A 23,292-nucleotide genomic window follows, 5' to 3' on the forward strand; every position below is an offset into this window, starting at 1 on the left:
TTTTCCTGAACATGCTTGACTCACACACTGTGGATGTCAGTATTTTTCCAGGGGCTTTGGTTCTGCGTTTGTTGTTCAGGGCTTCCATGACAGGTTGGCATTTTGCTGAATGATGGTTATTTGGACCCTGAATGAGTTTCTGCTGGGTCATAACTGCATCATGAAATTTCTCTGGTTCCCGTTCATGTCTGATTTAATTTGGCTTGCTGCAGAGAGATCACATGACCTTTGTATTTTCATTAAGGAAAATATGTCTTCAACAGTGTTGGGGGTCGTCATGTCTGGATTCCAGACTGTAGATAGCTAAACGGAACAAAACGTTTTTGAAATGCCACTGCTGTACATCATGGTTGCCATGTTCTGCAGTCCAGACAGATTTAAACAGAGAGGCAATGATAACCTACAGATGAAAAAGAAAGAGGAAAGACATGAGTGATGGAGAGGTGGTTTATCATATGTTATCAAGTTATTCCTACCAACTCTTCCCTTTTGCTACTGCTTCTCTTCAGCCTGAATGCCTGTCGTCACAGAGTAGGTCCATCTGGCCCCTCTTTCTCTTGTTCACTTCCTAGTTTCCATCTCTCAAGGACTGCTGCAAAACTAAGCATCTCGAGGGACTTGGAAAGTGGTGTTACTCCACACATACGCATGCACACACACACACAAAAACACAAACAGCAGCCTTGTTACGTCACTTATTTAAGGTGATAGAAAACTTCATTTGCTCCGTCACAGAGACACGGCACTGCCATCCCCCTTGCAAAAATAAGTGCTCTAGTATTACAGAAATAATATGTGGACTGTGTATGTTGTTAACAACACTGTGTTGCAGTAAAGTTATAAATAGCTTACTCGTACACACCCCGAGTTCCCATGAAAAACACATTATAAAGGGGGTGGAGAGTAAACCAGCCAGATTTCTGTTCTTTTCTGTTGTGGTCCGTAGTCACATTCATCTGTACGATGTATGGTTGGTCTGGATGGATCTACTTTGTGTTTGGCCCAAAGCCTGTGTTTGGTCAGTGTGCTTAGTGTGGCGCGCTGGGGAAAATGTTTTCCTACACTGTGCTTCTGAATGAGGTACAGACAGGCAGAATAAGCAGATGACAGAGTTCCAGGTAATGCTTAAATTAAACAGAGCAGGGCTGATATATCACTGTGCAACAGGCAATGAGCCAGGAGCCAGCTGTCATCACCAGGGGTGAGGCTTTACATGATAAATCAGATTACAGAAGAAAAACCAGCATTTCACGTCAGTCTGTGAAGAGGAGTGTAAAGCACAGTACAGGCTTTTTACTTTTAAAAAACACAATAAAGGGACTTTGTTGAGCTGACAGAAACCACAAAATTGATGCATGACATGGCCACGAGCCAAATGTGTGTTGCTCATAAAAATGCATGATACCTATAAATGAGAAATGACTATGAGAAGGCTCATTATGTAATGATTATTGTAATAACATAACATGCACTAGTGGACACCTGCGCATTTAGACTTTCTTCTTACAACTTACTTTATATTTTAACCTTCCGAGACCTTTAAGCTCTTGTTTGGGATGGATTTTTATTTTCTTCCAGCTATTTGTGATTAGAAGTATATAAAGTAAGCTTCATCTTTGGACAGAAAGTCATTCTTACAGTTTTACATTCTGTCTGCCCGCGTGCTGAACTGAAAAACGTTTGTAGTGCGAACTGTAACGTGAATGCTTGATTTACTACAGTAATGAGTCTCTGCACTACTGAAGAATGTAATTTGATTACAGTAATGCATTACACACAAATCTGAACTTTACATTTATATATATATATATATATGTATATGTATGTATATATATATATATATATATATATATATTTATATATATATATATATATATATATATATATATATATATATATATATATATATATATATATATATATATATATATATATATATATATATATATATATATATATATATATATCCAATAAGAAGCAGCCATTACTAAGAAGGAAATAATGATTTCTACAGCTCTCTTTTTTTTTCTCCAAAAAGGAGGGCATTGAGAAACATCAGTTATTTAAATATACTTTAGGTTCACTAAAACCTTAATAGTCTGGCTATTTCAGTGTGGAGTAATGTTGTATTTGTCACAGCCAGAATGGCCGGTGTGTTTGTGGAGCAGACCCGAAAGCAGACAAGGGAGAGACAGAACTGAATCTTTAACAAAAAGTGAGCCGGTTATTTTGTGCTGATGTCAAAAACGGAAAACAAGACAAGGCTGGTGCAAAACTAAACTGGGAGCAGCTAAATTACTATTATAACTATAACATGAAACATGAACCTAAGCAATAGAAATAAAACTCTGTGACCAGCCGTGACTTGACGTTGAGACAGCAGACAACCAAACAAAGAACAGAGGAAGACAGAGGACTTAAATACACAAAAGGGTAATGTGGAAAGTGGAAACACCTGGGGAAACACAGTTGGCATAAATGAACCTGAATGCCACAGGGGAAGCAAAACACAATGAACATGGAACACAAGACTCTTCAAAATAAAACCGGAAACACAATGGGACATAGACAGGACAACATGAAACACATGACATACTGTATTAGAAGAAGAAACATAAACCAGATTAAAAACTCAACCAAACTAATAATACTAGAACTTAACGTATCTCATTAGTAATACAGAATACAAAAAAACTCAACTACACCCTTAACTTAAGAATAACACCTGAATTTAACATTATTTTAACATAGGAAATCAACGATACTAAATAAATGAAAAGACGCTGGGTCACAGACCCACCCCCTGACTGTATTGTGCTGTTTTGCATTGTTTTGTGGGTGAGTATTAACAGGAACTCATTTCTAGACGGCAATAATCTGGCTTCAAGAGGTTAACTTACATAACCTGAAACAGGAAATTGGGTTTCTGTCTATAGCTGGTTGGTTGAAAAGATTAAAACCCCCAAAATACTTTGAGGGGGTTAAAAAAGACATCACGCGGGCATTATGTGACTATTCAGCCAGGAAGAAGACAATATCAGCTTCTCTTCTCTCTCTCAAACTGTGCATCTCACCTCTTTTGAAACCACAGTAAGAGCAGTGACATTGACAGCAGTTTGACCGGTTTACGTGATTAGTTTCACCTTGGCATGCTTGTTAATTTTGATAAAAATGTACTCATATCTCATCTTATCAGCACAGCGAAAATAAGTGAGGTCAGTGCTCTCAGTGGTCATCGTGTTCTAGCGCAGCTCCAGGGAAATTGTTACTTGCGTTTGAGGTTCTAGATCAAGGCTCAATAGGAGTAAGCTTATACATTTCAGATACATAACAAAATGTATTTATGATCTTCATGTCCATTTTCCCTGTTATTAGTCACCAACAAGAATCACTTTGTTGATGGGCCGCTCCTCTACCAGTTCAGGATGAACTTCCGGCGACGTCGGCGACTGATTGAACTTCTTCACGAGCGAGGGCGCAGCATCCCAGAGAGCCACGACAGTCCCTTCTGTCTCCGGAAACAAAGCTCTGACGGAGGCAACACCAGCTTTCTCTCAGGTGCACACTCCATCTGACTCTCAGTAACTGTGTAAAAGCTTTGCTTCATTATTTCCTTTAATTCCAAACTGACAGATCAGCTAAATAATCTGTGTCCTCCTTTCAGTCATTTTAAAAGTAAAACATTGTTTTTTAAATCTAAACTTTTGCTGAACCCCAGCTCCTCCGTGAGAGTATTCGCAGACGTTTGGTAGAGACCTTGGGAAGTTTGTCACCTTTCATAGGAAACCTTCACTGTGTCCATGTGTTCATGAAACATTACTCTTATTAAGCAGTTTAAATATTGCCCCTGGTTATTTGATTCAGTGGCATATTTATCCAGTTTGCCTTATCTTCTGTTGACACACATACCCAAATCCACTCTCCGTAACCTGTGTCCTTGGTGGTGTCTGCCTTATGAAGATAACAGAGCAGCCCTGTTTGTGTTACTAGGCATAAGAGCAGAGCACAAAGTCTCTGTCTCACCAAAGTGGCACAAAAAATATGGCAAAACAAAGAGAAAGTTAAGCATGCACATTTAAAACTATTAAATAGTTATTAAAAGCCTAACCTACTTAGGAGGTTACACAATATATTCCAATGAGAAAAGACTCAATATTTTATATGAATGAAGTAAGGGGCTCTATGTAGTGCTGGTTTTTCCTGTCTTTAGATTGGTCTGCAGCTCCAGAGGCCACACTGGTGAACTGTAAATCAAGCCTTTATTCTGCTTTGCCTTCTTTCTCTTTTTTCTGGCTGTCTTTCAGACTAACAACTCAGTTTGTGTTTCTCTGTCTCAGTGAGTCCCACAAAAGAGATAAAGGTGTCTGTCGGAGTTCGTCGGAGCAGCATGAGCAGCAGCTGTGGCAGCATCGGTTATTGCAGCAGTGGTTATTACAGCAGCAGTCCTACGCTCAGCAGCAGTCCGCCTGTCCTTTGCAACCCTAAATCTGGTATGACAACATAGATATCGAGTGTATTTTGTAATGGGCCCCACTCCCACTGAACATAAAAAAAACTATGGAGCAAGAACTATATCGTCGCTTAACTGTCAGGTTTTCTAAAGCTGTGGTTTAAAGTTGCTGCATATAGAGTTAAATGAAGTCTTCAGTAGACAGTGGCAGTTATAATAGTTTAAACTAACCTCATTAATAAATGGGAATAAGTCCAAATGATTTTAGTTGTTGTGTGTTCTTACTGACAGATTCATGTTATTTACTAATTGTAAAGTTATTTTTTAATATAGTGGCTCTACTTTGGATTTTTAAAGCGGTCATTTAGAGAAGCAAAGAACTTCTGACTTTTTCTCTTAGACAGTGGACAGCTTCAGTCTGTGTGCTGCTGCATGCAGCTCTGTCACGTGCTAAACCAGAGGTGTCAAAACCCTTTTTATGTAGTGGTGCACACAGAGCCCAGTTTGAGCTTGTGTGGATCTACAAACTGTTCCCCGTCCTTTTAGTGTAAAGAAATCCAAGCACACATTTATTCCATAAGATTTCTTAAGAAAAATAAATTAAATTTTGAAAAGAGTTTTTCCACATTGTATAAAGAAATATTACATAAATAAATAAAAAATCAGCACAGGTCCCCTGACGTAAACTTTAATGACTAAATGCTTAAAATGACAGAAAAGGTTGTTGTGCTGTTCTTTTAACCAGTGACTCAATATAACAAAAAAGAGAAACATTTCTATTGTAAATGCTGAAAAATAGGAACTTTTCTGTTCTTTAATGTAACACTTAAAGCAAAACACTGTTATCTGGTGCTTAGTTAGTTTGTTGCAATAAGCCAGGTCATGGGTGATGTCTGGGGGCCAGGCCAGCTGTATGTTTGACACTCCTGTGGTAAAAAAACAAAAAAACAGAAAGAGAGCTGTTTGTGTAGCAGGAACACAAGACCTCCACTGCACAGCAGGTTTCTCACTAGATATTTTACTTTGTGTTTTTTGAAATTAAAGTTACTAAATTAGGCTTCAGACTTGCTCAGTTGGAAAGAAGGAAATGAAGCGTGAGAATCAGCTGCCGTCAGTGAGAGAGGCGTCAGGTGGACTAGTTGAAATCCTATATAATTCGAATTGACAAATATCCATATTACAAACTTGACAACTAAACGCATAGAAGACTCACAACAGGTCATATAACAGACTGCTTAACCCACATTTATTCTATCGCAAACTGTGAATTAGCTTGTTTTTCTGTGGGAAGACATGCTGAAGAAAAATCCTAATGAGCGCACGTTTACTTCAGTGGAAAGCAGATATGCACTGCTTAAAGGAAAGTGACAATCATACCTGTCATTTGGAAATGAACGGCTTTAAATTCTCTGTGCAGATTTGAAAACTTGGCAGTGACGCCCTTGAGCCGTGTGTGTGTTTCTGAGTGTTTTATTTTGGCTACTTTGAGGTGTCCTCTGATGTGTTTGATTCAAGCAGAGTCCTCGACAAGAGTTTCTTTGTGCCAGCAGCCCCCCCTTTTACATTAGCACTTGCTCATGGTGCACAATGAGCAGGAAGAGGAAGGCACACACACACACACACACACACACACACACACACACACACACACACACACACACACACACACACACACACACACACACAGAGTAAGGGTATTTCTCTTTTGCTTCACATACGAGGAGGAAGAAACTCCATATAAGATGAATGGGGTGAGCTTTGACCAGTGTTTTGTTTCTATAAAGTCACACCATTAAAAAAGGTTATGTCATCGTGACACAAAGGGGGCAGATAACAGAATGTTAAGAGAAATTGTCCTGTATATCTGATCAGATTGGAATTCCACAGAGAGATTATGAAAATTTCCAGCTCTAGAGGATTAGCGGTCCTTTGCACTTCACTTCCTCTTCTTTATCAGATTACAGTTAAGTGTTGCGATGTAGACCATAAGTGATTTGTCAAGCACGGGCCACTGGCTTTCTAAGAAATGTCCTTGCATTTTTTGCTTTTAGATTTTTGAGAGTTATTCAGTGATCTTTGCGGCACATATCGAGTTGATTTATAGTTTGTTATTAAATACTAAGCACCTGTTGAAATCTGAACTCAATGTGCACACAAAGGCTGAAAGCTGCTTACTTATTTGTATTTTTCTACTTTACAGAGGCTATAGACATAAGAGTTTGTTAGACCCTCCAATTCTCCAGTGGTAAAGGAGATCTGGCTATTCTTAAAAGCCTATCAGCTAAACATATGCAGCCCTATGATAGGTCCTATTATAGGAGATGAGGAACTGAAACACCACCCTGCATAAGAAAACTTAAAACATAGAGACAGAAAACCATTCGCACTCACATTCACATGGATATAAACTAGAAAAAAGCAAAAGGAGTGAGGCATGAATATCTGTCTGGACTTAATCTTCAATAAAAAAGCTTTCAAAACTGGAACAAACAACTTTGGTTTGGCCAGTCAGGGCTTCTTTGACTGAGACACCATATTGATAAAATATTTAAGAAGATGATATGGAAAAGGTCAATGGACCTGACCTAAAGGAAGGAAAACAACAAAGTGAAGGAAATGTCCAATAGATGAGTGGGAACAGCTAGCGGGAAATCAATTAGTTTAATGTCCTGGAGAGGCTTTAGTTGGAAAAACTATGGTCAGACGCTTCATACTTATGGCCATTACATCGCATAAAGCAACTATAGCTTCATTCACAGACTCATCATAAATGCTCATAAATCATAGCAGTCAGTAATAATGCGATCACCAAGCCTAAGAAAAGTTGTTAATAAAGAGCATTGTCTAAAGAGCATTGAAAGATCTTATTTATTTTAACTTTTGTATCTCACCTTTTGCTCTCCAATTTCTTTTCATTTTTCCTCCTTAAAATGAGGACATTTCCAATTAATTTAATCTAATTAATTAATAAGACACAAAAGTCTTTTGGATCCTTGTGGAGAGTCATGTCGATGCAAGTACTGGTAAGGGGAAGTTGAACTAGAGGAAGGAAAGCTATACTGTTTCAGGAAGCAGGGTGCCTCAAAGGCATTATTAGCATGTGACCAACACTCATAGTTTCTACACACACACGTACATGTTTAACCAAAAATAGACCTGTTTCATGTGTGCATGCCCAAGCCAGTGTGTCGTCTTATTGCTGTAACATTGTGTGTTGTGTTGATGTGTCTTTCTCAAAAGTCCTGAAGAGACAAGTGAGTCCAGAGGAGCTGCAGAGACCAGGAGGACCTTTTATAAAGAAGACATTCACTGTAGGACACACACAGACACACACTCGCACACAGAGAGCTGAGGTCTAACGGAGACTATTTGAGCAATCACACATGTCCTCACATACACACAGACACACGCGAATATATGTGAAAGGTCCCATGATTCATGGGCGTAAGCAGACAGCACACATACATCCCTCCCTATTCTTTTTAAGTTAAGTGTGATCACCAAAGAGTCTCAGCTGAGCATCACACGACAAAAATCCAAAGTATAATGTGCAAACAGTACTTTAAAGTACATTATTTCACCATCTAAAGTCACTGAGCATGGGATTGAAAAGAAGTGGGATATTCTGCGTCTCATCTGCTGCTGTTGTCCTCAGATTATAGGCGATGCTGTGGGCTGGGGGTTTGTGGTGCGAGGAAGCAAACCCTGTCACATCCAGGCTGTGGATCCAGGTGGACCTGCTGCCGCTGCTGGCATGAAGGTAAGACTGGTAGAAATGTGTGAACTCCTGAAAGAATGATGAACCCCTGCAGGCTTCTGTCATCAGATGAATTGAAGAGAAGAACAATAGATGTACTACACGCACTTCTTAGTGAAATCTGAGACATAAACTTGCTTTTTGCACCTCTGCGGATGCTTTTTGCTGTGGATTTTGATTTCAAGAGGGCAGCTCCGTTAAGTCTGTAGACTGTCGGAGAAGCATTTAAATGTCAAACAAGAGTTTAAGGATTCTTTTTGTAGATTCAGCCCACAGGAGGAGGATGCTAGGATGGGAGGAAAGAGTGGCACAAATGTGCTGTAGTAGGGGTGGGGAAAAAATCAAGGAGTATGAAAGGATAATGGTAGCTGTGCTGCTACAGCTGCCATGAAGGTATGTCAACAGAATGGCAGCAAGGAATCCTGGGAATGCAGAGCACAGCAACTTTACCACAACATGGAGAGCGGGGCCAGAGTGCAATGACTGAAAAAAATTGTAGAAGGAGCCTGAAAAACAAGAAATTAATTATTGATAGCGTGTTACTCATGTAGGGTGGTCACCGATGGAAGCAAAAGGGCTTTCTTGTGTACATATCACTTTCCATATCCTTTAGTACACATCATTTAGTTGTTCTGTTACAGGGATGTTTTCTTTTAATTAAAGGAGAAAATGTGTGCAACTGACTGAAAGAAAGGATGGTTGCCATAGCGAAGACACATGAGCTGAAGATGAAAACTGGAAGAGGAGGAAGTAGGTAGAGGAGATGAGTTTGAGTATTAGCACTAAAAGAGGAAAGAGCCTCTGGAAATAATATCACTTCTGCTCTGGTGACTGATTATTACCATAGAAACATGTTCAAGTCAGTCATAAAGGTGTTGTCGTTCAGAGAGCGTTTCACGTGTGTTAAACTTATTTTGGACTTAATTGGGACAAAATATGAAGACCTCATGTGGAAGCTGTTTTAATTGTGCACCATTTTTATTAAACATTTAACATGGTCTGTTTGTGTTGAGCATCTTTTATACCCATTAAGCCAATAAATACCACGCCAAAAACCAGATTATTACATTAGCTTTATCTGATTTCCATCGTGTCAGGTTTGTACATTAAGTTCCTCGTGTGCAGCGGTGTGTGCAGTATCGTCATCAGTTTATTTGTGTGGAGTTAATCGCACTCCTCACGTTTCCTCGGAGGTTCCACCTCACCTGAGTGTTTTTATTACTGTTTAATGAAAGAAGACCGCAGTCCTGAGAGGGGCGTCATGTTGTCAGATGTTGAAACTACAGTCCAGGCAAAAATCCAAAAAAGCGACAAGTCATCGTCTTCAGATTACAGCCGAGTCGTTTCACACACCTTTTAACTTGTTGCATCTTTTCCTGTTTCTGTCATTTCACTTTGTGAGAGGGGTTTTAACCATCTCAGCACAGGGAAACATTTCATCCAGCTAGGGTCCAGCCAAGATTAACAACCCTGCAGCCCGAGAGAAGGAATGTTTGGATAGGGGAGAAAGAGGAGGGATAAGATGGGGAGTAGTTTAAAGATCGTTAAAGATATTGGAAGGAAAGGTAGACTAGAGAGATGAATTCAGGGAACCAAAGATAAAGATGAGATGGTCAAATGAAGAAGAATGAAGAAGACTGTTTTGGCTCTGAAAATAGTGCAGTATAGCCCGTAGAGATCTGGGTGTGATTACAGTGAGGGTCTTAAATTCCTCTGCTACATAGGATTAGCAGCCTGGCGTTTTTTTCCCCCTCTTCTTCATCACACTTAATCTCTCTTTCCTCTTATTTCCTTTGCCTATTTTGAGCTTTCTAGCACAGAAACATTTAGGAGTGCTGGAAAAACACTGAGCAACGATTGCCGTGAGAATATTCCTAGAGGCCGCTCTCTGCATGTGTTCACTTTTCTGTGTAACAGGCAAGTTTAGGTAGCTGTTCACTCCAAGAAATTTTCCACATGCATAATGTTTCCTGTATGCACAGTCAATAAACTATCTGTTAGAGTTTGTTTTTCTTCAATCTTTCCTCGGCTGTCTGCACGTGGTTGATTTATGGGCTATTAAAATATCAGAATAATGAGGTGCTTTTGTTCTTAATCGATCTTTTTTGGCATCGTGAAGAGAAAAAAAAAAAAACTTTTAGGGGCCAGTAAAGCAGGGAGTGCTTATGTGAGTGAGTATGTGGTTTAAAAGTTTGCAAAAAACACAGCAGCAGGATCATGTTGCAAGAACGGCAGCTAGAAGGCAGTTTTGAAAAGACGCCTTATTTTTATCTGCAGCTGCAGAAGTGGTTAAACGATAACATAGGGGGCATTCAGGCGTGACAGGAGTGGTTTGGAGTGAGGCAATCATGTTGTACCTCTTGTTATTCAAACTCAGTTATATTTTTTACATCAGTGAGCTCACAGTTTTGAGCTATGACTGTGCTCTGTGCTCACTGACACCTGTGTTAGGTTACATGTGTTGACACTGAAACTTGTGCTGATAAAAAAAAAAGACAACCCAGAAGCATTTGCACTCTTGCATGTTAAAGTGAAGGACGGCCAAATGCTCCTTTGTATAATTGTTCATAGACTGTATATAAAAGATGGCCACCTATTGCTTTGAATGCTCACAACTTAAAGCTTCCAAGTTTTTTTTTAGGTTGTTTTTGTGTTTTAAAATAAGCCTTAAACTTATTCAGATGAGAGTGTAGGGGATTTATTAGCTTTTGCTGGGGCAGGTTATTAATAACATGTGTCTTTAATTTACTGTTATAATTTTGACGAAAGAACAGACTTACTAGATGTAGACACTTTTTTGTCTATTAATATAAGTGAACATTTAACAAGACCAAAGGGCACTCACACTATCCCCTCAGTGATGTGCTTTCCCAACTTAAAGCCCAAAGAACTGTAAGGCAGGAGTAAGGCAGCTATAGTTTATACTTATAAGCTTTGACCGTAGAGCTTTACAGATGAAAACTTGATACAGAGAGAAGCACAGTTTGGATAAAGTATAGCAGGCTGTCTTTCATTGCAGCAAATGTAGATTTCGGCTTTGTAGAATAAAATTCGAATTCTTCTGTAGGCCTGATGGCTTTTTGTAAAACTTTGCAATGTGGGCCACGACTAAGGGTATAATTTCCCTGTAATTAAAAGGAATTTCAATGTACTTTATTTGAAATTACAATATAATTATATTTGCTTACAAGCCCTTAAAGATAAATACACCTGTATTATATAACAAGTCAGGTTTTTATAAGAAACAAAGAAATAACTATACTGTGAGTAATTGTAGGTAATGTATGAGTAACTTTCATTGTAAGTACACTGCACTTTTCAGCGTGTGGGTTGTATTATGAAGTAGGACAATGAATTTCTCCATTATCAGATCACATAGGGCTGCAAATTTTGATGGGATCTTTTTATTCTTGTAAGTTGGTAAGAGAGAATAGTCCTCATCACATTTATGTTGATAAAATAAAAATACAGTTGAATAATAGCACATCAATACTCAAAATTGCTCATCAAAATTACTCACACATTACTTACGTATGGTATAATTGTTTCCTGTAAAAACCTGACTTGTTAACTCCTTATTTATGTGTGTCTACCGTTATGTATTTGTAGGTAAATATAATTAATTCGTAATTTCAAATCAAATAGTTGTGCCCTTATTTACAGGCTGTATTGTAAATATCTGGGGAGTTTTTTGCAGCTATAATTAAATATATCGCTATCTGCCTCTTTTCTTTTTTCTCTATGAGTGGCATTAAAGGTGATCAAGCATGTCTCCTGTTTCTGTCAACTTTCTCCAGGTGTGTCAGTTCGTGGTGGCGGTGAACGGATTGAACGTCCTCTGTCACGACTACCGAACCGTCAGCAACCTGATCCTGACCGGTCCGCGGACGATTGTCATGGAAGTGATGGAGGAGGTGTAAGCATTAAAGAGAGCTCCAAGAGGAAACCTCTCAGAAGAGTAATGCAGGAAAAAATGTGGGGACTGAAGTAGTACTTAACCTCAAAACCCCATCGAGAGCGAAACACTGAAGACTTGAAACCACGTCTCACTAGCTCTGTTCCAGCATTGTTTGAACAAGGTGGATAACCAAGAAACTGTGTGTGTGCTTAAAAATGAGGCTATTGTAGTCAAGCAAACGAGTCAATATTTGGAGAAACTAGGTTGTTTTGGATTTTTTTCCTTTGGTTTCGTGGTGTGCGCACTCACACACTGACACACAGAACCAAAACAGACACCACGGAAGAGCTTGGAGTCAGAAAACTCACCCTGGAGAGTGTGTTCAAAGGATGTGAGAAGATGTGAAATTAAGTTTTGCCATTATAACTCGTGGATCAGAGAGTAGAAAGCTGAAAATGAGGACGAATATTTCATGGCGCCATGAAAGCAACCTCTACTCCAGTGAGCTGTTCCTGGTGGCTCAACACTGCCCTCTGCTGAGAAGGACAGGAAGACACACTTCACACTGCTACTACATGTAATTTCAGGGTTTTCAGGGGTGCCATAATGGAACCATTATGTTCAACGGGAAAAGACAAACACCTGCCGTCGCCATGTGGAAAATGTAAAATACCAACTTAATCGATGTTGAGGTAGATTTTTTCCTAGCTGCTAAGAATGTTATAAAGGCGATAAACTTACATGCTACATTAATAAGCACATTGTATATAGAAAAGCAATTAAAGACTTACAGACACAAAGTTTAGAAGTCTGGCTTTAGAAAACCTGTCTCCCATTAAACCTTGTAACCTATTCTGATTACCCGTGACAGCGCTCTGTTAGGCACTTTAACCTTATATGCAGCCTAGAAAATAGACAGTGACCGACAATATCACTGTCTGTAGTTTTTTTAAAAGAATTCGGAGGTTTCTGTTATACTTGCCTTTGAGATGTGGACACAAGATGTGTTACATACCATTAAGAATTGCCAAAAGAGGGAATACTAAAAATAAAAATGACTCTAATTGGAGTCATACCAACCAGCCTTAATGTAAACTTAGAGAACATTTGATTGACCTTTTAACTTTTATATATCATTTGATGTTTGATGTATAATAAAGATAAGAAGTAAACAACCAAAGCACTTGGTTGACTGAAGCGTCCTTTTTGGGGGGAATTTGATTCAATCAGACTTCCCTAATTTGAAACTAATGTGGAAGAATGACTTCCTCCGCCCCTCCCCCACATCCTTTTCTCCTTTATTATCTGTACATGCGGCGCAGTTACACATCAAGCACCATATCGTGTATGCGCTAAAGAGTTTTCAGACAGATAAGAAAAGATGTATATGTACAGAAATTTAATGTATGATGGCCTTGTCTGATTTTTGTCTCCAGTAGCAGATAAATGAGCGACACGCCTGAATATTCAATCATTTTAAATAAAGGGAGCAGTTTTCCTCAGAATCAAAGAACATTTTGTTCATTTTGGGGACTTTTTTCCAGCTTTTTCTGAAGGTTTCATTTTAACTTTTTCATAAGTTTGAGTCAGTAAGTTAAAATTTTGAGATACCTAACTTGAATTTTGAGATAATAAGACAGATTTTTGACCTACGGATGACACTTTTTAATTCTCTCGTAGTAGTGGAAACAAGCTTTTGACCCTACAGGTTTTACTCAGAGCGAAAAATAGCTTCATTTTTCAAAATTAGTTTTCAAACTGAGAGAAATAAGAGTTGGGCTCTAATGAAGGCTCTGTGCCAAAACACTTTGGTCGTATTCCTACTGTGATGTAAACCAGTAAACATGTGAAACGTGAGTAAAGTATCCACTGTTTATGATGCTATCTTTCTCTTTTTTAATAACGTTGCTTTGGAATTCTTTCTTTAGATTTCAGGTTTATCACTTCACTGCTTCAATGGGAAAAAGGTAAATAAGAGAATTGTTTCTAATGAATCTTTAAATCCTTGAATCAGCTTGATGTAGCTCGAAGCTAAGTGGATTAGATCAGGCTTGAATTATAGCCTCTAAATAATATGAGGATCCCGCGTATGTTACTACTGTGCCATCTTGTGTTTATACATACTAGCATGAATTTAGAAAAAACAGAGCATGGATAAGTGATACTCATATCGTTCATACACTATGTGTCTGTAGTCCTGAGCAGCACTTGTTCCTTGTTTTGTCTTAGACTAAACTATATTCCATGTCTGGAGGAGGAAATTATTACTGCAAAAAAACACAGATGCAGAAATGTAAACTTTGTTTTCAACCACAGTATATTCACAGTTGTTACAGCCAAACTGTAGAGTTAATATGTCCTAGTGAACTACCTCCAAATATGTTTTTGTGCCGTTGCCGGTTAATTCAGTCGACTATTCATTGATTTATCTTAATGTGCTTGGATGTAGTAGGCAGTCAAATAATGTAAATATGTGCTTGTTTAGCTTTATCTCCTAATCTAAAGCCCACTCCTTCATCTGATTTATCTGGCAAATCATTTCAGATACAACAGCAGATTTTAGGCCTAACTCATTCAATGATCTAAACAGCTGGAATATGTTGTTGCCGAATATGTCCTCCTCAGATTTACAGAATTTTGCCTCAAAATCTGTAATCTGCTCACGTTGTTACATGGATAATGCCATATATTGTACTGTTAATGTATCGTATTAATGTTCTCCAAAACGCTTTCAAGTAGTTGCACTTTGCTTTTACCCAGCAACCGTACAATATGTTTATTAGAAAGAAATCTCAAAGCACAAAATAATTTCTTCTCTGGGTTTTCATTAGTCTGATGTAGCGATTTCATTAATCTTTAATGTTAATATCTAGACTTGGTATGGATTCAATTTTTCTCTGTTTTCTCTCATTAAAATTCATCTATATGCAGTTTGTAACTTAGTAATTCTTCTTTTGTGCATCTGGAAAGTGATCTGTGATTTTCTTCTGTAGATGTTTGATGCAGTTTCATTGGACAGAAGCAGATGACAGTTTGATTTGGAGGAGAAGAAAGTTTCAAGAGTGTTAAATCTTGAAGGGGTTGTGCCAGGTTGGCTTATATGAGTTTGCTGACTGTTAACCGAAAGCGTTTGCCTTAAGACCTGAGTTTGCTGCCAATAAGAGATGGTGGTCACTTTGTTCCTCCTCTTTTCCCCCCTCTCATTCTCTTCTCTGTTCAGTCATTTGCAACTTTGCAAGGTGGTTGCTCCAAGTCACCACAGCTTCAGTTTTAGTGACAATCAGTGTTGTATAGATAACAAATGCACAGTCATTTGATCTGACAGAACGTACATCACCGCTGTCTTCGTTTTTGTGCCGTTGCCGGTTCTATACTTCAACTTTAATGTGTAATAAGATCAATGGGGATTCTTGGCTATGAGAGGTTACACATTTTCAGCACAGCTGTTTGTTCTTTTTTTCTGCTATCCGAGATTGAATGTTTGTTATCAGAACAACAAAAGCTGACAGTAGCAGTCTGTTTTTCACAAAAAAGCTAAATCTCATTGTAAGTTCGAATGTATTAAAGAGCTGATCAAGTGTCAAATAAATAAACTGATTTCACAAATTCATTGTGCTTGTGGTTTCATCCTCAGGACTGTCTGAACCTCTTCATGCACTTAGTATGACTAAATTTCACCTTTTTGATATATATATATATATATATATATATATATATATATATATATAATGTGAACCTGATCCACAGCACACGTCAGTCCATCATTCAGAGGAATAATCTGGACCGAAACTGTCGGACCTCTTTGTAGTGTATGCCATTGTGCATTTGACCCAGACAGCCTCCTTTCATCAGGCAGTCCTGTTCGAAGCTCATCTCACTCTAAAGAAGTAGGTTACAAGTGTGGGGACCACACAACAAACAAGGAGGTGAACAGATACAAAGCACGGCATTCAAATGAGACTAATTTAATTTTTTTACATTGCAATTTAAATGACACCAGTGGAATGATTATAACATTTATAATAAATAAGTTAGCTGAGTTTTTTTCTGGTAGCTTACACATGATTATACACCCTGCCCTCTTCTTTGTGGCAGTGTATAAAACTGGTAAATTTTAGCCCTTGCCTTGCTCCTTAGTTGACCCAAGGAAAGATTTTTCTCTTTCTGTATCAACAGAACCAGATCCTTATATACAGATTGCTGAACTGAGGAAGAAAAAAAAAGTGTATATATATATATATATATATATATATATATATATATATATATATATATATATATATATATATTAGAGCTGGGCGAAATGAGATTTTTTCATATCACGATGTGTTTTTTTCATTTCAGGCGATAACGATATCTATCACGATATAAGCCAAATAACTATATTTGTAAGATTTAAATGTACCGTTGCTCACAAGTAAAATGTGAAATAATCAGCAGCTTGTTTTTAAATATTTATTTCCCATAATAAGTTCAACAGGGTAGATGTACTTAAGGAACATGAGACTTTTTCAGATAAATAAAGGCAAATATTGCAAACTACACAAAAGGCAGCCGCTAAAGCGTTTAAGTTTCAAAATAGAACAAACGAAACAGACTAAATTGTCAATTCCACTTAGAAACAAAATATTAATTCTAAAAATAAATCTTAGTTTGTTTTACAGAAGAACAGACAAAACTAACTTTTGTCAATATCAAATAAACTGAGAACAAAGGAAATTCTCAATCTCTCCTTGTTGTATAGCTTAGCTTTTCAAACAGTTTTAACAGTTACTTTAGTCTGACAAAAGCCGAATGACGAATTAGCGCTTCCAGTCAGAGACTGAGGCTACGTCCACATGTACACGGGTATTTTTGAAAACGGAGATTTTCCGTTTTCGTTTTAAAAATAATCCCGTCCACACATAAAGGCAGAAATGAAGGAAAACGCTGCTATGAACATGCCAAAGCAGCAGGTGGAGCTAGATTCCTAACCGTGCAGAAATGTTGGCCAATCAGAAGTCTAGAAGCCTCGGTGGGAAAAAGTAAACAAAGCTGGGGCATAGAAGCAGAACCGAGTCGTATGTGTGGAGGGACAGTAACTGTGTGTATATGTAAGCATTTAAACACTGCAGAGAGTAGAATTAACAGTAACAGTATTGTAGAAATTCATTTCACCGAAACAATAACGTGGCGCACAGTGTGACGCATGCACCAGTTTATTGTATTTCCAGACTTGCTTTCGGCACAATTTACAGTGCTGTTTTTTGTCAGACTTGAAATAGCCGAAATACCTTCACACTACGGAACTTCTATGGCTCTTCCGTTCGACAATCTCTCCGGCATTGGAACCATCATCTGTTTTCTCTTCGGTCACGCTCGGTTGATTTTTCTAGTCGGCACACTCATTTCCTCCATTACCCGCTGGCTGCTTCCCAAACAAACACACGTGCGGCTTGGCACTTGTGCTGTACGTAACAAGTCACGCGACGTGACGCTGCGGCTGTGATTGGTTCGGCTCTGCGCTACTTAGTTTGGATTGGCTGACCTTTTTTTTATTTTATTTTATTTTTTTTATTTTTTATTTTATTTTAAGAGGACAAGAGCGGCGAGGTCTATCGCGATAGCTTAATTTCTCTATCGAGTAAAAGTTATATCGCGATACATATCGTTATCGTTCTATCGCCCAGCTCTAATATATATATATATATATATATATATATATATATATATATATATATATATATATATATATATATATACACACATATATATATATAAATGTATGAAGGCGATAAAGTGATACATATGTTGAACCTGTGAACACAGACTCTCTACATGATGGACACGTCAGTCCATCATTCAGAGGAAAGGTTACTTTGTCATTCTTAGCAACAATGACGTACTGCCTGGTTGCACTCTTTAGATCACCGATGCATATCACCTGGGGTTGGTGTGTTGTGGATGATGCTTCAGGATCACTGCAAAGTGATGCAATACTTGTTCCAGGCTTGGAGACAGGGAAGATAAAGATAGATTTTTAGAGAGACTAAAATAAATTCTGAATAATAATTAAATTGATTTCATCCTTGTAGTTGCTACTTGGCAAATAAATCTGATCCTGACTAATTGTTAATAACTGTTGAAACACATTTTATGACTTAGGAAGCGCGAAGTGTACCTGATTTTGACTAGTCTCCCCAAGAGAGGTTTCCATCTGTGGTCCTCTGGCTGACAGGAAGATATGGAATCTATCAAAGTCCTTAATGTCTACCTCACTGTCAACGTCAATAAATTCCATGAAATCAGTGTTATACTTCAGCAACCTATCAAGCACACAGCCCACGTGCTGAGCTTGGTTTTGAACAATGATATCTTTGTCACTGCTGACATGAAGAATTGTTTTTACAAATTTCTTTCTCATCTTTAAAAGTGGTTACAAGGACTTTGACAGATTCTAAGTTGTCATTTGTGTGCTGAAAAAAAAGAAACACATGGCTAAATAGGTGAGATAACTTGAATAGTCATGACATACAATCCTGCTGCAAAGCTGTTGTTGTTTTCTTAATAACACTTACTATTACTTGCTCAGACATTTTGCATAAAAAAGAAACAATATCAGAGCATGTTTCCAGCAATAAGCCTTATAAAATCATTATTTCTGTGATATGAGGTATATATAACATGAGATATATTTCATGTTAAACAATGATAAGTAATTCTAAGAGATACTTATCACAACACTGCTAACTGCTAACTTAGCCCTTTAAAGCCAGTCGGAGTGGACACGCTCCATTTTGCCTAACTATTTTAAAATCCCGGTAGCACTGCAACCACGTAAGCTAACGCAATAATTTTTTTTGCATATGAAACCGGAGGAGTTGTACTTACATCTTATGCCATCAGCTTGTCCTCGGTCACAGTTTCCTTCCATATATAGCTTTGCAAAAATTGCATAAAAAGCACTTGCAGCAACAAAAACATAATATTCCAGAAACACAGCTGTTCGTAACACTTCCTACGTCCATCAGCGTGAACTGTCGCATGTCCGCCATGACCTGGCTGAAACCGGAAGTGACGTCATTTTGCGGAAATGTAGTTTTTTACCATCAAGGCCTCATGAGCCTATACTGGTGTTTTTAAAAGTTATGTTTGACTTTATGACTGTCTGTGTCATTTCTGGGATGCTTAGGACTCATATTGCACTGCTGGAAATAGTTTATTTTGATGCATATGCTGTTATTTTGCAAATTTGCATTATAATATTTATTTTCGTTTTTCCTGCAGTATATGAAAATTGGTGTATTTCAAAAATAAAACTATGAAGACACTCGAAATAAGTTTCCTGTGGTGGGAAACTAGTTTGTGCAACTTTTTTGTATTTACAGTTTTGAGGGATAAGCCTCTTAAATTTCTCTAACTAGAAATATATGTTAAAAAAACAAAAACAATTTTCAATTTTTTTGTAGTTTATTGCACGTTTTTGCAATTTATGTAAGTACTATGTACTTAATGCATACATATTATTAAAATTTGGGCTATAATGGTTGTATTGATGTATAGCAACTTGAAATGCTCCCAAAAATGTAAAAATATAATATAAGCTCTGGCGGACTTGGTTCTATGGTAGGTCTTAAAGGGTTAAGTGTGACAACAGATGGCAGATGGGCGACAGCAAACTAAAGTTACTTAGTCTTTATTCCTATTCCGTGCTAGTAAACACATGGTCGTGGTGATAACTACATTTGCTATATTCAGAGCTAACATTTGTCATTTTACACAACTCCGCTATGGTTAAGTACTGACTTGCTCATAGACACCACAATGACTGTCGGAGCCACTAGCTCAACTACAACACTGGTACTAAGAGCCATTTCTGAATACTGAAAACTGAATTTTAGGTAATACATAAAAATGCTGCCAAAACAGTTTAACTCTACCGAAGTATGGCACTAAAGCCAAGAACTAATGCTAAAATTAAGAGAAGGATATGTCAGCAATGACTGTTACCTTAAGGTTAGCTAGGTATAGTTAAGCAGTAATTAACAGCGCTTTAACTCAAAACTCCTAAATAACTCCTATATTTTATAAAAATTCAAAGCTTCACATTCTTCCAGAAAGCTGACATATTTTCAATGCATTAAGATAAACTGATAAATGATACTTACTGTAAGGTCTGACAACACACCAGGCGATGCACCCTCCATCTTTGTTTCTTTTGTTTCAGTGGCGCGAAAAGATAGGTATGTCCTGTTGCTGGGCAGAATTTAATTCAGTTTTCAGCATGTGCATTCTTTCTTACTTCATTTTCTGCTTTCACTTCAATTTTATTGCCTTAGGTCACATGTGAAAGGTCAAAATTCAGCCTGTTTTCTGTGTGTATACTTAAGGTTATAGTACAGCCAGGGCCAGTAATTGGTATGCCATACATATTGAGAAATAAAAGATGAATCTTCTTTCAGAATTTTAGTACACCATACACACCTTGGTCCATCTAACATCATAAAATAAAATAAGTTTTAGGTCCTGTTGTTGTTATCTGAAAATAACACACAAAATGTGTTAAACTGTGCAACACATCAAGTGTGTTAAGCTTTTTACACATCTTTTCAAAGTTTACACATTTTCTTACACGTGTTATGTACAATTCACACAAAATGTGTTTATAGTGTAACAACACATTTTTGTTTTGCCATTTTTAATACATCCTTTCTAAGAGTGTACCATCCATATTCTAATGATTAAAACTAGATTAAACTAAGAGTAAACAGTTTAGACTACAATAGCTAATCTGAAACAAGCAAATCTAATCTTTAATCCAACTAAACCTATTTTAGCTGCACTAACAGAGGCTACCAGCAGGGGGTAATATCATACCACACTATTCAGCATACACATCGTCATGCTCCTGATTGTGTTTATTAATTTTTGGGGATGTTCATGGATTTCGAAAAGAAGGAAATAACTTTATTATTTGCAGAGCAATTTTTACAACTTTGTCAATTGTGTGAACGCAGGGGGCGGAGACAAACAGTATTTGGATGATTTCTACTCATTCCTCTTTCACATTTCTTATTCATCTTGCTCAATTTAAATAACATGCAAATAAAAGAGCAAAAAAACAAAACAAAAACCCAACCCCCAAACCTCTGCTCTTATTTTATTATAAATATATAAATTTATCTGAAAGGGTTTTGTTCTGGATCCTAAGTCAGACTCATGGTATCCCATCAACAATCAATCCTTAGAACAGTCTGCAGTTTTTCTCCAGACTGAAATTTCCCATCTCTCTCTCTCTCTCTCTCTCATCTGATAAAGCAAAAATGTTGGTGAGTTATTAAAAAAATGTTGCTTACACCACAGTTTTGTCATCACATAACACCCTCATTTCTAATCTGGCTAACAACTACGGCTTCTTTCACTTACCCACCCATTTATTCATCTGCCCCTTTTATACACGTCCATTGATTCGCTCGGCATCCAGCCTTCACACTTCCACCATCCATTCATCTTTGCATCTAATCTTCTGACTGTGTGTCTGTTTGTCTGTGTATCTGGTCAGTAAACAGAGTGATACATACACAGGAAATTAAAAGCCATGGCACAGAAACCTAAGAACCCACTGGACTTATTTTTACTCCGGGGATGAGACAAAAAGAATGAGATCAGAGTAAGAACATTTAGAGTCGATCTGAAGCAGTCGACTTTTACAAACTGCAGTGATTGTATAAGTTTCTATTTTGGGAGAAATGTGTGGCAAATAGGAGTGATGTTTTTGGAGGGGAGGTGAACATTTTTATTGGCAGATTATGTTCTGTTCATGAGGCCTTGGAGAATAATGTGTTGACACAACGTGACGTCGATTGTGGATGCAGGATCACAGTCGTACTGCCAAAGTTGGGAGTCCAGCTGGGGCCAACACACAAAAAAATGTATGTCCTCTGAGATCCTGAGATTAACGTATTCACTCTGTGGTATAAATTACTTTATAAGATCACATTCAGGCTTGAAAAGCCCAGTTGGTCCAATTAAAGTAACACCGGTAGACCAGAAGAGCCAAAATCGAATCATTAATACATATAAAAAAACTCTCTTGTGACAGTGACAGCATCCAAAATAGGAAAGTTAAGTAGAAATAGGAAGCATATTGAAAGCTGCGGGGCTGGTTTTAAAGATATTTCTTTTCAGACTGTATTTTTTATAACACTGTGTCCTTGATTATGAGTAAAAGTGATGAAAATCCTGCAAGGGCCAAAACTGGGTTTATGAAAAAATGAATTGAATGAAGTGTTGAGATTGTTTGTTGCACCAGAAGCGTTTTCTTACTTTGTTCTAGGATTTAAATGGTCAGAAATTTACTCTTTCAGTTTTTTACATATTAGGACATAAACATATGTCTAGTAGTTATCAGGATTTAAAGTTGTGTAAAAACAGCCTCAGACGAACACAACATATGATATGTTACACCCTGTCAATATTTATTTAGCAAAAACTGAACCAAAAGTAGTGTGTGAAACACCAAGTATGCACCATAATCTGGTAGTTTGTAGAACCACTGTTAGCACCAATAATGTGAAGTAATCGTTTTCTGTTTGACTTTATCAGCCTGTGAAGCAGCTATAGAGAAATATTGGCCCACTCTTTTTTACAACATTGCCTCAGTTCTTTGAGGTTTGTAGGCTTTCATTTATTCACAGCCCTCTTAAGGTCACAGGATTTCAATCAGGTTTAGGACTTTAGGCCATTTCAAAACCTTGATTATTACCTTTTTTTAGCTATTCTGTTGTAGATTTGCTTAATGACATTAACGATGATGGCAATGCGTTTGGCCTAATTGTCCTGTTGCATTAACCAGTTTCAGCCAAGCTTTAATTGTTCAACAGATGACCTCACATTATTTTGGTATATAGGGGAGGTTTTGATTCACTCGGTGAGTGCAAAGTGCCCAGGTCCTGTGATTTAAAAAATAAAGCCCAAATCATCACCCCTCCACCACCGTGCTGACTGTTAGTATGAGGTGTTTGGTTTTTGCCAAAGATGTCACTGTGCAGTGATTCCAAACATCTCCACTTTGGTGTCATCCCTCCAAAGGACATGGCTGCAGATGTCTTGGAGTTTGTTTAGATGCAGCTTTGGAAACCTAAGCTTTGCTGACATGTTTTCTTCAGAGCGAGGAGGCTTTTTCCTGGAAGCTCTTCCAAATAAGAC

General features: G+C 37.8%; 1 protein-coding gene across 3 annotated transcripts in view; it reads left to right on the plus strand.

Moving 5' to 3' along the window:
- deptor (DEP domain containing MTOR-interacting protein) overlaps positions 1-15,711 on the plus strand; it is a 35,435-nt gene extending 19,724 nt beyond the window's left edge. For 2 of the 3 annotated variants that reach the window (XM_026183580.2, XM_080307776.1), the window contains exons 6-10: positions 3,376-3,558; positions 4,338-4,490; positions 7,691-7,761; positions 8,106-8,210; positions 12,005-15,711. In XM_026183580.2, the coding sequence (XP_026039365.2) occupies positions 3,376-3,558; positions 4,338-4,490; positions 7,691-7,761; positions 8,106-8,210; positions 12,005-12,127 (635 nt within the window). In that variant the 3' untranslated portion in view covers positions 12,128-15,711. Of the gene's footprint in view, positions 1-3,375; positions 3,559-4,337; positions 4,491-7,690; positions 7,762-8,105; positions 8,211-8,870; positions 9,206-12,004 lie in introns of those variants that run through there. The other variant, XM_080307777.1, reaches the window with a different exon arrangement.
- The last annotated feature ends 7,581 nt before the right edge of the window (positions 15,712-23,292 follow it).

Source organism: Astatotilapia calliptera, chromosome 11 (genome assembly GCF_964374335.1).
Source record: "Astatotilapia calliptera chromosome 11, fAstCal68.1, whole genome shotgun sequence".
Taxonomy (NCBI): Eukaryota; Metazoa; Chordata; class Actinopteri; order Cichliformes; family Cichlidae; genus Astatotilapia; species Astatotilapia calliptera.